We start from the raw sequence: 17636 nt of genomic DNA on the forward strand, positions 1-17636 counted from the left end.
AGATATGAGCCTAACATTTGCCCCCGACAGATAACCAGTGATATTCGCTGGGTTTCAGCCACATTAGCTACTAACTTGGATTGCCTGAAACTCAAGTGTCAACTTGGGTAGGTGGCCGGCTGGAACTAGCTAGCAAAGCAGCTAATTAGCTTATACTCGTGACAACTGGTTTACAGCCCTGCTCGGTCCACAGATAGACTTAACGGGACTTACCTATGCGACTTAGCTATCGATCAATGACTGCAGCAACCGTAGAGGAGCTGCGATTCGAGCGCAGTCTCACTTTCAACCCATCAAGCATTAGCTGTCTTGCTAGCTAGTGTACCACCTTCAAGGAAACCTGTACCGTTAGCTTACGCTGTGAGTATGGCGCACTAGCTGTATGAGCTAAGCCACAGATAAGAGGCTGGATAAACGTTGTCGTGCAAGCACAGCAAGTTGTACACGACCGGTAAGCCGGTTGGTAAGCAATTTTAACGCCCCCAACTGTGTGTCACTTACGCGAGATTCTGTCTCCCCGGCTAAACTAGCCAGTCCCCTCCTTCTCGGTGTCTTCCTTGTTCTCTCTTATTTCGTCTCTTCTTTTTAGCCAGTCTCTTTGCCAGTGTAGCGACCGTATCCCTCCACAAAAGACACGTATCCAACGTTACAGCCAACTATGTCAGGTTGCCCTCGCGTAGCTAACGTTTATAGGGCTATTTTAGCTCGCCAGCCAGCTGCACAGCGATGCTGGCTAAGTTGAGAGGAGGAAAAAAAAGCACTTCACCGCTGCAGCCTCTTACGACGTCCACGCACTTGGTGAGGGTGGGACTTGCCGTGAGCAGCAGGGAGAGCTGGCTAGCTGGCAGGCTAACTGGCCGGGTTGCTAACTACTTGTAGGCATCTGCCGGTTTTCCTTCGGCAACTGCCTAGCGACTCCACTCTTCCTCGAGAAACAAGTAGCGATACGTCAGCTGCTGCAGCCTGGTGACAAATCCTCAGCTCAGTCTTCACAGCGTTGCGCTTCACCGCCGCTAGATACAACCCGAAGTACCGACAAAAAACGGAGTTGTTTTGTAACGCTATTCCGGCAGTGTCGCGGATAACAACAAAAAGAGAAGAACCCTTAAAAAATTAACTGCACACAAGTTTCCTCCCTCCCGGTGAGGCACTCTCTACACGCAAGAATGAACCGCTGCCGCGAGCGAGCGTGAGGAGGCGTGGCTACTGCACGAGCAGAAAGCGTTTGACATTGATTGACAGAACGCAGGGCCAATCAGAATGGACGTTTGGAGTACCCCAGTCAAATGGGTACAGTCGTGTAAGTAGAGGCGGGATTAAGGACAAAACCATATTTGTACACTGAGAATATGACCACACCCACAAAAAAAGGTCTTGGCAATTTGGTGGAGATCTGTCGAAATATTAGATTAGAAAAATATATCAAATTCCACCCAGCAATGCCTGGATCTGTAAAGGTTGTGAGACGATTTGTTTTGCCTTTTTTAATGTATGTCCCAAGATGTCCTCTGGTATGAATACTCGCATTTACATGCAGTCCTACATAACTGACTAGAAGTGAAATACTCAACTTTGTTGCACTTTCACCTGAGGAACCCATCGATTCAACACAAGTGTTGTTTTGTTAAGTGTGGTTTGACCAAATAACAGAGGCATGTCCATCAGATACCTTCATGCAGCTGTCCCAGGCCCCTTCCTTTCCCTCATCCTTCACTCATTCCCTTCTCCAACCATCTGTTTATCATCCTTTTCTTCTGTTCCGATAAGACAACACACGCTGCTCTTATCCTCTGAATGCATATATCAAATCTCCATGTAACCCTCTAAATCTAAATTGCATCTGAGAAAATCCATCAGTCCTGTTTTTCTTTCTATTTTTGTATACAACGCTTCAGTGCATTATCACTGATGATTCTTGTTTCCCCCTTCTATCTTCTTATGCTTGTTTGGTCTACAATCAGTTTTCCTCTGGAGAAATGTGCCAGTCAAAGTGGGGCAGGGTCACTGAGCAGGGATCTACAGGTCAGGTATACCTCTTCTGGGGGGTTTTTCCGAGCGCCACCACAGTCCATGTAGCATCTCCTCTCTTCCATTTCCATTCCTCAGCTGTCACAGAGGTAAAGCCGTTGCCATGGCCACAGCGAGCCGGATTTAATTCCTCGAACCAGTTTCTGATTGGCTTAGATCTTTGTTTTCAACAAACACAGAGGGGAAAAACAGACCTCCATGCTCCCTCTGCTGGGAGAACAAACTTTGGGAATAACACATTCTTAAAAATTGATTTCTTGCTTAAAGATGCTTATGCAGGGTATGCAACCGATTCAAAACTGTCTCAAAATAAATCACATCATCAGTACGACATTTCTCACATGGGCAGATGATTGCTGAGATCAATTAGCTTGTGAATCTTACTGTTCACCACTAATCACCGCCGTATGATCCATGCCAGCGTATCTCCCACAGGAGTCCATTTTTCTGTGGAAGAATTTCCCCTGGACCCACAGGCAGCACAACCTCTACTGAAAGTGACAGATGAATATTCACGTGTACAGTCGGTATACTCTGGTCTTGCCATCCTTTGGGAGTTGCTGCTAATGTGATTTCGAGCAAACTCCAAAAATGTCTCAAGGAGAGCTGCTAGCCTACAGAGGGAGGGGGAGGAGAGAGAAAATGGGGCAGAGAAAAAAAAGCAAGGGCGACTGAGATAAGGCGAAAAAGATGGCATGTGCTGTGTGTGAAAATGTGTGTGTGTTCTATCCTCTACAAACATATGCATCTTGGACTGCTGACGTACAGCTATTGTTCTCTTTAGTCGTTATCAAGTGTTGATATGAGAATATACGACAGGGAGGAGGATGAGAGAGGAGAGATTCACTAAGAGAAAACAGTGATGAGTGATGAGGAATACCATATGCTTGCAGTGATTCGGGTCTCCTGGCTTGTGCACCTTGTTGCATTTCATCCTGGCTCTGCCTCATCGAGTGATCTATGAAGAGAACGACTCAATAATTCTGAAACTACAGTCAAATTCCTGGAGATTATAACTGAAAGTTATGACTCTTCAGACCGAGTGTCACTGATTGAGGAAAACACCACAAAAGACACAATTACATGGGTTTGATATGTCAAAATCAGGGCTAATGTAGTAAGATGTTATCACACTAGGACGTCAGCGTTTGGTCAGGTAAAGTCCATGGTCTGAGATTGAATAGAAATATCGGTACGTTACATTTTCAGTCAAATCCTTGGTTCATTCATGCATGTGTGCACTGCTCTGGAAACACAGTTGAAACACTACATTCATATAACCAAGGATGACTTCAGTGGATTTTGTGATGCAATACCGCCACCTACTGGCTGATATGTGCTTTAAACAAAAAATCAACGTAATAACCAGCTGCTGAAGCTATTAGAACCAGTTGGGTAACGTCATCTTGGATCATTCTTGAGGTTCGCTTGTGAAACACCTCAGAAAGTAAAGGACAGATACACGGACCTGTGTCACACTTCACGCTACAGCATGAAAATGTATTTCCAGACGTCATGTAACCTGCAGAGGGAGGTAAATAGCTGGTCTTTCATCGAATCATTGGTCCTACAAAGTATCCCAGTAAGAAAAGTTCCTCAATGATAAACTGCACTATGAAAAACGTTTACCTTCACACTGAACCCATTATGAGGAGAAGCTGGGGCAAGTCGGGCTCTACAGTCAAACAGTCATATTTTCTATACAATATGTTACCACATTTGAATTAAATTGTCGAAATGCTGAAACTATTATGAAATCATACAACGCATCAGTGAAAATTGTAGGATTTCATCTGATAATGTTTAATATATGGAGTTATAGTTAATTACGTTGGTAATAAGTTCGTTTTTATTTTGTTTATTTGACAATTCATCTTAAAAAAAAGATGCATACATGGTTGCAACACCAGTGTACAATACATAATTGCAGCAGTCAGTCTTATCTAGCTGTGTGTGTGCGTGTGTGTGTGTGTGTGTGTGTGTGTGTGTGTGTGTGTGTGTGTGTGTGTGTGTACCTGCACATGGAGATAGTAGAGTTTGGCAGCATATAAACGATTAAAGCTCTGATATACAAAAATAATAAGTTGATAGTTGAGTTCAGCACTGGGCTTTTCAAATTGAGTCAAATAGAATATTTAAACTACAGACTCCAATTGAGTTCATACTTTGTGTCAGTTATCTAATGAAAAAAACATAGCATAGTCTTTTCTCTATCACATATATATTGTATATCTCAATGGGATGGGCATTGCTCTTCCTGGAAATATAGGTCTTTACCAGTACAAGTAACTATAGCCAGAAGTAATTGTTTGTACATTATTATTGTGTGACATGCTTTGTCATTTTTATAAATGCCTCCCGGTATCTCAACATGCACAAATAACACCATGGAGGAAGACTGAAATCATTAAATAAAGGGCGGTCTTAATGGAATCCAGAAAAAACACATCTGGTTGTCCTTGTGTTATAATCATGCGATGGACAGAACTTCCTGTTTTCAGTCGGACGCCATGGAGGGAAAACACAGATGAGTTTGTTATTATAGAAAGTGCAAATGCCTCATCTTTAATGTAAAGTGTTTCTTCACAATGAGGGTGTCTTGAAGGGTGTCTAAAACAAAACAGGTGTTTAAATGAGCCGGGGAGGTATTTGTGAGCCGTGTCTCGGTCTCTACTGAAGGATTCAGACACTGACTGGACAGAAATTCAGACCGACATGTTGGTAAATAGAAATAAATAGACAGACAGGAGGCAGACAAGCAGACACAATTACTGAAAGAGAAACAGATGTGACAACCAGAAAACCAGAGTGAGAGAGAAACGGAGCTGAGATACACAAACGTCTTCGTAATAAGGCACAAATAAACACTAGACCACAATCCAGAAATAGACGCACAATACATATTCCCATAAAAATCTTTTAATTTTGTGGAATGCTTATATTTTTCACCAGAAACATGCTGCTGTTGGAAGCAAACCTGATACCTGCAACTTAGTCCTCAAACATATCTTGACTAAACTGTCTGAGATGTAACAGAAGTTGTTTTTTTGATTCAGAGAGCTACGTTGATTCTCTCGCTCGTGTCCATTTCATTTATTTAAGAGAAGATACCTCAGGATTAAAAAGTGAAATTCCTGAAGAAGAAAAAGTACAAGATTTTCCCAAACCTGTAGCAATGACACCCTGTTGTTAAGATCCTGTTACAAAACAAAAATACTTTAATATCAGTTAGTTTGTACATTTATAGTCATGTGACAAACTGCACAAAGACACAACGTGGACTTAAACACACACACAGTAGTAAAATACTCTCGATGCAAAATCATATCAGAATCATTGTCATACATTTTTGGGATTGCCGACTGTACATACATACAACCTCAAACAGTTTCCATCTCAAAAGCTTCATGTATCCGAGCATCAACAGTAAAAATGGCATGTGACTGGTTTATGGTATAAAAAGTGCCTTGTCATGATGTGTAATCAATATATAGTAGCCTATGCATATAATTAATTCCTATAAATACTCTAGACAAGATAAATAAGAGATTTGTAAAATACATCAGGGGTCTTGATTGTTGTACTTCCATCAAGTATTGTTAGCAATGCTTTGCTATTATACAGTGTATTACAATCATGTTCAGCAATCAAGCAGTCTGACCCATAGAAATAAGCAATCAGTGTTGTTGATTAAAAAAAAAAAAATCAGCAAGATTTGAAGGAGGGTTTTCTTCCAAAGTACAACTGCAACCACTTCAAAATGGCATCTGCATTTTCAATTAAATCTATTCAAAGACTTAAGTTCTCAGGGGAGAAAAAGATGGTCACCACCTTTATCATCTGTGTTTTAAAGACATGATGATGAACTTAAGGTAGAACCTTTTTTTTCTTCATGCATTTGCAGCATTTTGGAGAAGACCTCTTCAATCCTTGCTGTCCACTTGAGCACCGACGCTAAACGTCATTCATGCAAACGCTGCACTGAATCTCTCCAGGGCACTTTAATCTCATAACATTATACAGAAAAGACTGGTTCTGTGCATCATAGTCCTTCATCATATATAACAGCTCTTTTCTCAGAAACAGTCTTAAAGTCGTGATAAAAAAAGGAAATAAAAACAATGGCCCCATTCACAATTCCGGGAGGCCAACTTAAGTACAGTTTGTTAGAAGAGCTGCAGCCCAATTAGATTCAGACGTTTCCTGCCTTTGTTGTTTTCTCTTCCTTACTTAACATAGAAGTTCTGTCCCAAGTCAACACGATATTAACAGTCGAGTGGATTATAATATATTAAGAGAGCAATGTATCTACACATGGCTTTCTCTCGGTATGGCAAACCTGCATTCAGTTCATGCTTGTATAAGTGGACGTCAGTAGAAAAAAGGGTTTCAGGGGAGGCTTACAGTACAAGGCTTGTGTGATTACACGCCTTTAAGGAATGACTAGGAACAAAATGAATCGTGGAAAAAGGTGGATTCCTCCTTCATTTCATTAATTGAGCTTCGCCCACCAATTTTTAATCAACTCGGGATAGATGGGGACAAAAATACACAAACTCCTTTGGAAAAAAAAAGAAACAATTTGGCCTCAAAATTCCAAAGAAATCATTCTTTGCAAAAAAAAAAAAAAAATGTAAATGTGTAAGTGTGTTTTCAGTACGAGCAGCAGGCCAGCCAGATTTGAATTCAGCGAGCGCTCACGGATCTTGTTATTCACTCCAAGCTAGTGTGACGCTAATTGTATGCTCTCTTATCTAAACGCTCACACAAAAGGAAAATCCTCAGAGTAGCAAAATGGACAACCGGCTCTGAAAGCACAGCAACGTCTTATTCATATCCTGCACCATTAACAAATACACATTTCCACCGGGGTGCTTTCACTGGATAAAGAGTGCTGCCATGGTTACTGACAGTTTCCCCCTCTCGTCCTCTCACTCCATCTCCATCTCTTCTCCGCCCCCATAGCTAACGACAGCAGTAATGTGCAGTGTGACAGGTAGAGCCTTGTACATTTACTGTTACGTACACAAGTCGGAACCCTTTTGTGCAGGAGTGGTGCTATTTGTCGCAATAGAAATGGGACTGTGCAGCCTTTGCGTGTGCTGCAGCCCGACCAGGAGTAGGTTTGAAGTGATGCGATATGAGGATCTGACTCCCGCTGGGACCGATGAACACATTCCATCTCAATCAATCTGCACCCTTGCATCCTGAACTATATATAAATAAAATCATTAAAGCTCGCCTCGCCTCACTTTTCCTGCTGATCTCAATTCATCAATCTCTCTTTTTCCAATGCAACTCAGTGGTTCAATACAAAGACATGAGAACAGTTTGCAACGCATATACGCAAGTATTTGCGTCCCTGAAGTAATTAAGTGGGTTTAGCAGAGAGCACGTTAAGTAACTCGTTCCCTGAACAAATGTTCTCTGGCCAAAGGAAAAGAAGCCAATGGAAACAGTAACCTGTTGCTGTTCTGATAATTGACCACTAGGGACAGAGTGGGTGGCTGATAGTACAGGATGTTTGAATTAGCAGCAGAACAAGGGACTCTGTGATGGACAGAACAAAGAGTGCTGGTCACCACAGCAACTATGAAAAACAGCGTGACACAGGGTGAGATAGGGAGTGACACAAGAAGAGACCGAGTGAGGAAGTAGTATAAAGAAAAGGAGACGGAGCAGGCGTGAAGCCAACAGTTTCCTCATTCTATCGGCCTTGTGGTGATCACAGTGGTTACTGCACATGTAAAATGGGGGGGGGAGGAAAATTCCACCTTGCGGATGGCTCGCTGCCGTGGTTACACGTGAGTAATGGTCACCGTGGATACCGCACTGCGTTCCCCTATACTCTCTGCATGAGTCCCTTTGAACTCTGTGTGATGAAGAGAAATGGCTGGAAAAGCCAGCGGGACGAGCGCTGCACGCGAGATGTGTTTTCTATACGACATGCAAAACGTCTGAAGTCGCTTGTTGTGTGTCTGCACTGCTAAAAAAAAAGATTGAGTCCCTTTGCTGTTGGGGGAGGGGACACACACTTAGAAAACCTTTAAAACTCTAAAAAGCATTGCCTGCTATAATCACGGTCTGAGAATATAAAATGGTGAGCTCAGTGTGCGTCTGTTTAGCTTAGAATTAACAGCTACCAAAATATAGACTCCTGCAACATTATTGCTATGCTGACTTCAAATACTGCAACCCTTTGAGAAGTGGCGGGGTTTATACTTTGGGAACATTTAATCCATCCATCATCCATCCATCCATCCATACATCTCACATTAACTCAATAACTGGAGGTGGTCAGGGAGTGATCCTATATTAAGAAAATACTTCAAATATCACTTCATTGGAGGTCAAAATTATACAAGACTTGAAACGTTTTGCCAGGATCCATTGCATAATTCAGTCAATTTATAAATTAACAAGCCAAATGAATAGAACTGGATTTAAAATAAGACCCTAGGTCTCAGTATTTAGAGGGATTACTCCCATCTTCGTATGTAATGTATCAGCACTACACGTCTGTCTTTGGGCCAAAGAAAAGAGACATGTATAGGAAGTCAGGAGAAGAGAGGATCTGTTATATATACACATTCACCAGGGCTTACAGTGTAAGTGTCCGAGTGTCCAAAGTAGTATTGAGGTCATTTGTAAAACCAATTACACATCTGCCGACACTGTGAAGACAGCGAAGCAGTGTGAGGACATCGCTCATCATTACTTCTAAGAAAGATCTCCAAATCCCAGCATACTATAACTTAAACTTCAGCAGGCGCGACGTAACGTTATGAGGAATTTGATTTAATCGTTGCAAAGATTAGCTCCCGACCCTTAGGTCACAGATGGATGGATGGATGGATGTCAGGATATTATTGGTTGATATTGGTTGCTACTACCTGATGTAAGCACGAGTCATATTTTGTTTTCCAGAAAGAAAAAAATAGTGGATTTTGCTATAAAAATACAAAGAAATGTATTATCTTGGGGTCATTTTCTCATCATATACTGTTAAAAAGTCACACAATATGACTGGGGATTTGATCTAAAAAGGGTTAAAAAGGCATTTTTCATCTCTTAAACGTGAGCTGCACCTCAGTGAGGAGATGATCAAATGGCAACCATATAAGCCCACTGAGCGAAACACAAGACACGTCCCAGATCGTATGTTTTGCAGGGGAAATGACCTACAATAGGAACTTGTTTCTGACCCCATCATCCCATTTAAATCAGTGTTACTTGGGTTGAGGTGGATGCATTTTGTTTTGTACAGTAGATAAGCCCCCAGAGGATAAAGTCAGTAGACCTTTTGTACTGAAAATATAAGTCTGTATGCCCAAATGCATTCCCCGGACCAGAGACTGTAGTAGTATACTGTAACGAGGTTGGCAGTTGCCTTGGAGCGCTGACCAGGTCGTCAAGGTGGGGATTCTAGGAGGTCGATGTCGGAGCGGGAAGGCGCTCTGTGATCCAGCTGATCACCTCCTTCAGCACCGACTCGGCCACCTCTGGGAGTTCGTGGTGAAGGGCGTGGTAGGCTTCCTCATACACCTGTAAAGGAACGACGGAAGACAGAGTCAGAGAGAACAACAAGGAAGCTATTTTCTTTATATGAGCTCAAAAGGCTTATTTGAAATCCAAGCTTTATGGAGAACACAAAATAAAATGAGTGTTTCAAATTAACTGCAGTCCAGTTTCAGTCAGTCGAGACGGATTCATCATGCAAAGCTAAACTTAGCTTCTTGGCATCTATTTATTAGCTGAAAGAAACTAAAGAGATGGTTTTCTGTGATAAACACATTTCCTGACATTATCCGTTTAGACATTTGTTAAGAAGAATCTTAAAGCAATTCCCTGCATCTCATGAACCCCACAACGATAACATTAATAAAGATACGTCAGCAGGGACTCTCACTTCTCCCTTTTCATTTCACTTTTATTTTCCCAGCTGTATCAACCACATGATAAACCATGTGAACCGTCTACTTCATGGATACACATCTTTCTGAAGTATCTATATAGAGGTCAGTGAATGCACCCTGCTGGAGTCAGCTAGGTGTGTGTGAGTAAAGGGTAGAGCTGAAAGGTCTCATTCAATAACGCACTTCCATCATTTCACACTTACATATCCAAATAAACAGTATATTTGACTGCCAAAACAGCTTATTTTAAGCACTGACCTTTAACCTGTGTTAATGTATCAAAAGCAACAGTTAACATATTTACACTGCTTTAAACATCAACTTTTTTTTCCCTAACAGTAGCAACTTCCCATAAGTGTCATTTAAAAAATCCTAAATCGTTCACATTACATTTACTGTGAACGGACGATCCCCACCTTGAGTTTCTTGTCCGAGCTCGGAGCCTTCTCGTACATCATCTTGGAGCCTCTGATGTCGCAGAGCTTGTCGTCGTCGCCGTGTAGGAGCAGGAAGGGCCAGCTGATGGACGGGATCTCCCTCTCGATGCGCGCCGCCACCCCCATCAGCTGCATGCCGAAGGACACCCGCATGCCGCCGTGAAAGTTCAGCTCATCAGCAACATACGCCTCCACCTGGCAGGACAGACGGAAGGTAGGAGGGCAAAGGGGGATTAAATATGTAATTTATCTCCCAGGAAACTACATTTTGTCATAACATTTTGTTGGACATTTAGAAAGCAGTAGTTCAAGGTTTTTTCTAAAAACAAGAGAATAAGTGCCTTCGTGAAAGAAAACAGGACAATGAGAAGACTCCTGGGAAAACCATGAAAGTTGTCAAATTGGAGTAAGGGTGATAAATAAATGGATGTTAGACCAAGAAACACAGAAAATAGTTTAAATCAGAGCTGAATAGCAGAGGACACACCCTGTTTTGCTTATATTAAACAAGAATACTTTCAAGTTCCATACATGGTCCCATAAGTCACACACACACACACACACACACACACACACACACACACACACACACACACACACACAGACACACACACACACACACACACACACACACACACACACACACACACACACACACACACAGACACACACAGACACACACACACACACACACACACACACACACACACACACACACACACACACACACACACTTCTATTCATCTTATATGTGAACACAGCTGAGGGCCCACTCTTAAAGGAAAACACCACCGCATTTCCATACTGAACTATGTTCTGCTCTGATCTTAGACGAGGTGATACATACCTCCCTCTCCTCTGCGCGTGCACTCAATGGCTCTTGTGCGCACTCCGCGCAGCGCTAATTTGCTAGCATGTAGCTTGTCCTTAGGATCCAAAGGGGGGTGAAGTTAGAAGCGACCAAGCACTTCCACGTTGTCCCTATTTAAATACGGTTACGTGAGTAGTTACACGACCCAAGTTTGGTTACACAAAATGAAACATGCCAATTTTTCTAAGCGGATAACAAGGATAACTATATAGTATGGCGGAATAACAACTGGAAGCACTTCGACGTCGGCGCAGTAATATCATCACTCCGCTCCCCCTCTTACTTCCGTCAATAGAACCTACGTGACCTGCACGCCGTCGCCTGCACTACCTGTAGTAGTTTGTGCACAGCTGAGGAAGCATCAGGTTGTAGTAAGATAGTTTGTGAACAATCAAACATCATGGTTATAACGTGCATCGTACAGGGTTGTGGAAACAAGCAGAAGGTATATAGTCCCGTCATGTTTTGAGTGATGATATTACTGCACCGACGTCGAAGTGCTTCCAGTTGTTATTCCGCCATACATTATATAGTTATCCTTGTTATCCGCTTAGAAAAATTGGCATGTTTCATTTTGTGTAACCAAACTTGGGTCGTGTAACTACTCACGTAACCGTATTTAAATAGGGACAACGTGGAAGTACTTGGTCGCTTCTAACTTCACCCCCCTTTGGATCCTAAGGAATATACTGGGACAAGCTACATGCTAGCAAATTAGCGCTGCATGGAGTGCGCGCAAGAGCCATTGAGTGTACGCACAGAGGAGAGGGAGGTATGTATCACCTCGTCTAAGATCAGGGCAGAACATAGTTCAGTATGGAAATGCGGTGGTGTTTTCCTTTAACAGGAGCAGCTTCTCTCAGGTCACATGACCCTCTGCTTTGAATAATGAATGACTGTAAGCTGAGATGTGACACAACATGACCTGTTGTCAGTGACGCCTAGAAACACATCTTAATGGTGCAAGATTTCCTTTTAAACTAAGATAATACATCACAAAAAGGAAGAAATCACAATACAAATCATCTTAAAATGCTACTTCATGCTAGTTCATTATACAGAAGTAGTATGAGGAAGTTGTACTTCAAAGCATTGAAAGTAAAAGTGTCCCCTGTGACTGACACATGATTTCATTTTTAACACTGATGCAAAGATGCATTGGCAGCATTTAACTGTTGGTCCAGGTTGGAGCTGGTTTTACTTTGACCAGATTTGACCTTTGTCACATCTTTTTCTGCTAACTAACTATTTTTAACTATCTCATGAGGAAGAAACACTTTAAAAGGTATTTTTCCTTCTTTCAATGGGTCATGGCGGCTCCAACAGACTGTAGGAAGATGAAATAGCAGGATGTTGTAACTACAGACTGTAAAAGTTGCGGCTTTGGTTTGACACACACACACAACCATAACAGAGCAAAAAGCACACAAACACAGAGGTGTGCCGTTTTAACATTTATTAACTCATTTGACTTGAGGTAATAATTTTAACTCGTCATAGTTGTACTCCATTTTTTATTCAACAGATTTACAACTCATCTGTAATTCAGTTTTTACTAGTCTGATCATTTATCTCCTACATCATTATGACTAGGCAGTCATGTCAGCCAATAAAAATGTATTCCCATTCGAGATATCGACAACATCATTTTTGACTAGTTAAAACTTAGTATAAGATATCTAAAAAGAACAATATAGATATTACAATCCGAGGGGAATTAAAGATATCTTGAAGAGGAATGACTAGTCAGGATTAAATTGTAGAACAAACACTATCAAATACAATAAAATGTTGTCCCCCCTCCTCTTGTCCTGAAGACACAGAACACACACACACACACACACACACACACACACACACACACACACACACACACACACACACACACACACACACACACACACACTTGGCAAGACTAGACTGACTGCTGCAGTTCTAATTACGTGTTGTGCGGTGGGCTTCCCCCCTGAGACTGTCAGCTGAAGGTGTTGCATGACTTCAAACACGTACACATAAACCTGAAATGTCCCCCATGAGACCTCCTGTGATGGCCGAACCCACAGCCACATGTTGACAGACCCTATTAGGAAATGTTCATCAGACATACAGACTTCAGGTTTCAAACACTCCCACTTTCTTTTCAGTCTCTTTCTTTCTCGTTGCTCTCAAAGCACAAACACAGTTTGTTGGCTTTAGGATTGTATTTATTCTTACATTGGACGTTACTTTGTACTCTAACTGAAGCGCACGCATTTAGTTTACCTTGTTCTGTCCATCAGTTTATTAATTTGTATTTGATTCAGTATCTGTTGCTTCCTGCTTTGGCCAAAGAGGTGACCATTAATTTATGTTTTTCAATATTTTTTGTTAAAAAAAAACCGAAACAAAAATCACAACTCCGCCCGCACCGGTTCATCTTTCCCAGAATGAGGGAATAAATTACTTCCATAAAATACTTCTTTATAAAAAAAATAGATATGTATATAACTGTACACCTAATCTATAAACCATAAAGACAGAGAGAGCAGGAAGAAGGGAAATTATCTTCAGAAATAAGATCGATTCTGGCTCTAACACCCATATCCCTCCAAATACTCTTTTTGAAAAAGGTTCCTGTGCCTGCTTGGTCCCTAACACCTGCTTAATTGTATTTTCTTTGACACCTTTACCTGATGTTTCAATCACAGATTACAACACAGCGCTCCCACCTACAGACACCAACATGCGTCTCTCACCTGCTTCTGGTCCCGTGAGATCCATTTAGAGTCAATGGAGCCCAGAGTGAGGCTGGGTACCATGTGGTTGAGGACCTTCGCCAGAAAAACCTGCAAAGACACAACAGAACAAAACACGCCGAGCATTTCAGTTCACTTTCACACATCCACACTTTTGTTCTCGCCATCTGACTAATGTTACAAAGAGAGATGGTCAGGAATATTTTGAGTATGCACTGTGTAATTCACCTGTTTGCAGTGTGATTGTACTGTTCATGTCAGTAAGAAAAAAGTGTCTCTTCTCAAGATTGTGGCCTTGATAATTGCACAACAGTGAGATCTGTGAGAAAGCTAATATGCTCAAGTGGAAATTACACTGATTCTTGCCTTTGAAATACACAAAACAAAGGTGTCAGTATTAAAGTCATCAGTCTCAGCAGGGCTTGAGGAAGATGAAGGAAACAGCGGAGGAAAAGAATGAGCAAAGGTGAGGAGCAGCGGAGAGAACGAGCGATTGTACCTTGAACGGTGTGGCCGAGTCTGGGTTCATCTGGACCATCGGAGCGATCAGAACCACTCCGGCAAAGTCCCCGGGCCTCTCACAGGCCGTCAGGATGGAGATAGCACCGCCCTGAGTAGGCAAAAAGCACCGAATATATACAGTATTTTGTTAATTAACTTTTATCTGACAAATAAAGATTTTAAGCTGTTTGAATCCACTGAATATTTGTTTTTAAAAGTGTGACGTTTCTTTGTAAATGGATTTCAGTTGAGGATTGAGTCAGAGGTGAAGTGCAGATGAACCAGGTGGGTTGTTTTTTTTAAACCAACAATGAACACAAAAGACGTGGTTCCAGCACAGAGGCAGCTCTACAAAACCCACCACATTATTAATACACATAAAACCTGAGAACTGGTATTTCCTGTAGCAGTATATTTATACCAATAAATACAAAAATGTATGTGCTTCTATGCAATCCGTGCCATGTGCTACAAACAGTGTAGCGACTTTCAATTAGAGGTAAGATCGGGCCTAAAAAATCCAGCCCGACCCGACCCAGGCCCGCGGGATTAAAGCCCGACCCGGCCCGAACCCGAGCAATTAACTTGATTTGCAGGCCCGAGCCCGAACCAAACCCGAAATTTCATATTTTATTTGTGAGGACTCAGAGTACGTCCTTAAGAATCTAGCGCGGCACTTTAAGAGAGAGAGAGAGAGAGAGAGAGAGAGAGAGAGAGAGAGAGAGAGAGAGAGAGCGCAGAGAGAGAGACGGGGAGAGGGAGAGAGAGAGAGCGCGCAGAGAGAGAGAGCGCGCAGAGAGACAATCTCCACACATCGTTTATACATTTCTATAAACATATATTAAAAATAAATTTAAAAAAAGTCAGCGAGAGAGAAGCCCGGCCCGACCCGACCCGAACGTAATGATTGACATTTTATACCCGACCCGACCCGAAATTCGGGTCGGGCTCGGGCTCGGGCTCGGGCTTAAGATCTTACCTCTACTTTCAATACAGTGCGTGTAAGATCGTAACTTTAATGCTATTGAGCACTCAGTCGGGCGTCTATGAACAACCTCATGCTGACAACTTCATGTCATCTGGTTTCTGCAAACTTTTTCTCATGGTATACTTAGACTGTAAACACATATTGTTAACAGGGCGAATATCGCTAGTATATAGATTTTTATTTATTTATTTTTTGAAGACGTTAGTTTAGGCGGCAGCCCTTTGTTGTTAAGGCGGCCGCCTTAACAGGAAAGCGCTGCGGGATACCCTGCAGTAAATATGACAATGAAAGGGTGAAGATCAACGTGAGGAGTGCCCGACCTTTTGAGGGATTTTCAAGATCTTCAAAGGTTACCACTGGAAAGGAATGAATCATTCCAATCAGGCAGACTGATGACGGAGAGTTACCAAGAAAATAAATGATGGGCAAGATAAAAGCACATGAATGCAACTTGAAGTGTTAAAAAAGAAGACGAAAGCACGCGCTTCAATGAGATGAGCTCCTGTAACAGACAACGGGGGAGTATCTTGGCAAAGTAGGTGAGAGGTTCTGATGTGGGAGCAGTGGGAAAACTCTCCAGAGGTCAAGACGAACTTCAGACAATCAGTCTTTTGTTTGGACGGGCGTGAATTTCCACCCCGCTCTTTTGTTGCCGTCGCTCTACATAGACTGGGAGAGAAACGCGTCTGTGAACCCACGGCCTCGGGGCGCAACGTGCACTGTGTAGCTGCAGTGCACAGCGGCACCTTTGGTACCCATGCTGACATTTATGATTGTGATTTAAATCCCGGGATGTAGGGCCATGATAATTAGCAGCTTTGTGGGGGCCAAGACTTAAATCCATTGGCCACGGTTCACTTTGTCACGGTTTCTCCGCTCGTATGCAACAAGTGCAAGTGTCTGTGCGGGGACACACACACACACACACACAACACACACACACACACAACACACACACACAACACACACACACAACACACACACACACACACACACACACACACACACACACGAGTGATCCTGCATTGGTGAATCTCTCTCTCTCACTCTCACTCTCTTAATCTCTCTCTCTCTCAACTAATTGGCTTTAACGTTGTTTATGTGCGCGTCTTTCAGGCCGCTGGCAGGCTCACTTCAGGAGAAAGGGCACCAAACTACAAACATTTCCCACCAGAAAATCTCACTTTCTAAACCTCACAAGTGCACACTCACTCACTGCATATGCACACACACACACACTTAAAATGCTGAACGGGGACTTGATTTAAGCTGATCGGTTCAATACATCTGATTCTGGTTACATGCAACAAGATGACGATTCTAGGTCACGAAAAACCACATATGGTACATCCAGGTTGTATTGATGGAGGGAGATACGTTAGAATGGGGAAGAGAAGAGGCTGAGATGGAGAGAGGATTGGAACAGAGAGGCCCTTTAAGAAGCTGATTAGAGGCCGTTCTCTCTCTGAACTCTGCTGGACGGGATGAATACGTGTATTGTATGTCTGCTGACAGTGGGTGGACTTGAACCGTCAAGAATCCCTAACATACTGACATTATATGGACTGTACAGCGAGCATACTGACATTACGTGTCATCAGTTGAACCATAACAGTCAGAAAGGAAGAAGCCTTTCTGTCAAACAGCAGTAAAGATCAATAAAAAGTCCAGTGATTCAACTCAAACCAGATCAAACTACTCAGTAAAAAGAAAACAATGATAAACGGGACAAAGTGGGCGGGTGCCATGGTTACACACAAAAGAATCGCACGATATAAAACAATAAAATGAAATACGGTTTTAGTGTAAGAAGCGACTGACCGAGATACGGAGAGAGATGGAGGGTTGACAAGCTGAACAAAACACTCTGAAAGGTCCTAAACAATGACAAAACCGTTACATAAAACTCTGGCACTGAGGAAGTAGGACACGTCAGCTTCAGCCAGAAATACTAATGGAGAAGAAGAAAGATGAGGAAGAGTGAGAAGGAGCCAGAGCTGAAAGCATTTTGTCAGCATTCCCATGAGCTGATACAACACCAGCAAACTGCTCCAGTTCTTGAATCACCGCTCAAACAAATAAGACGAGGAGAAAACTGTGAAACAGTCACTGTGGTTAGAAATGTGTAATTTATTTAGTCAGTTTCATATCTTTATCGGA

At 42.4% G+C, this 17636-nt stretch overlaps 2 protein-coding genes across 4 annotated transcripts in view; both read right to left on the minus strand.

Annotated features, from left to right (window-relative positions):
* prkar2aa (protein kinase, cAMP-dependent, regulatory, type II, alpha A) overlaps positions 1-1162 on the minus strand; it is a 39196-nt gene extending 38034 nt beyond the window's left edge. The window contains exon 1 of one of the 2 annotated variants that reach the window (XM_084014456.1): positions 502-1162. The gene's annotated coding sequence lies outside the window, so the exon portion shown is untranslated. The remainder of the gene's footprint in view (positions 1-501) is intronic. The other variant, XM_084014455.1, reaches the window with a different exon arrangement.
* A 3769-nt stretch (positions 1163-4931) lies between these two features.
* Positions 4932-17636, minus strand: part of mgll (monoglyceride lipase) — a 29464-nt gene continuing 16759 nt past the window's right edge. For both annotated transcript variants that reach the window (XM_084015823.1, XM_084015822.1), the window contains 4 exons: positions 14487-14597; positions 13988-14077; positions 10361-10576; positions 4932-9573 (listed from right to left, as the gene is read on the minus strand). In XM_084015823.1, coding sequence (XP_083871949.1) covers positions 9454-9573; positions 10361-10576; positions 13988-14077; positions 14487-14597 — 537 coding nt within the window. In that variant the 3' untranslated portion in view covers positions 4932-9453. The remainder of the gene's footprint in view (positions 9574-10360; positions 10577-13987; positions 14078-14486; positions 14598-17636) is intronic.

The sequence above is a fragment of the Eutrigla gurnardus genome, assembly GCF_963514095.1.
Source record: "Eutrigla gurnardus genome assembly, chromosome: 8".
Lineage (NCBI taxonomy): Eukaryota > Metazoa > Chordata > Actinopteri > Perciformes > Triglidae > Eutrigla > Eutrigla gurnardus.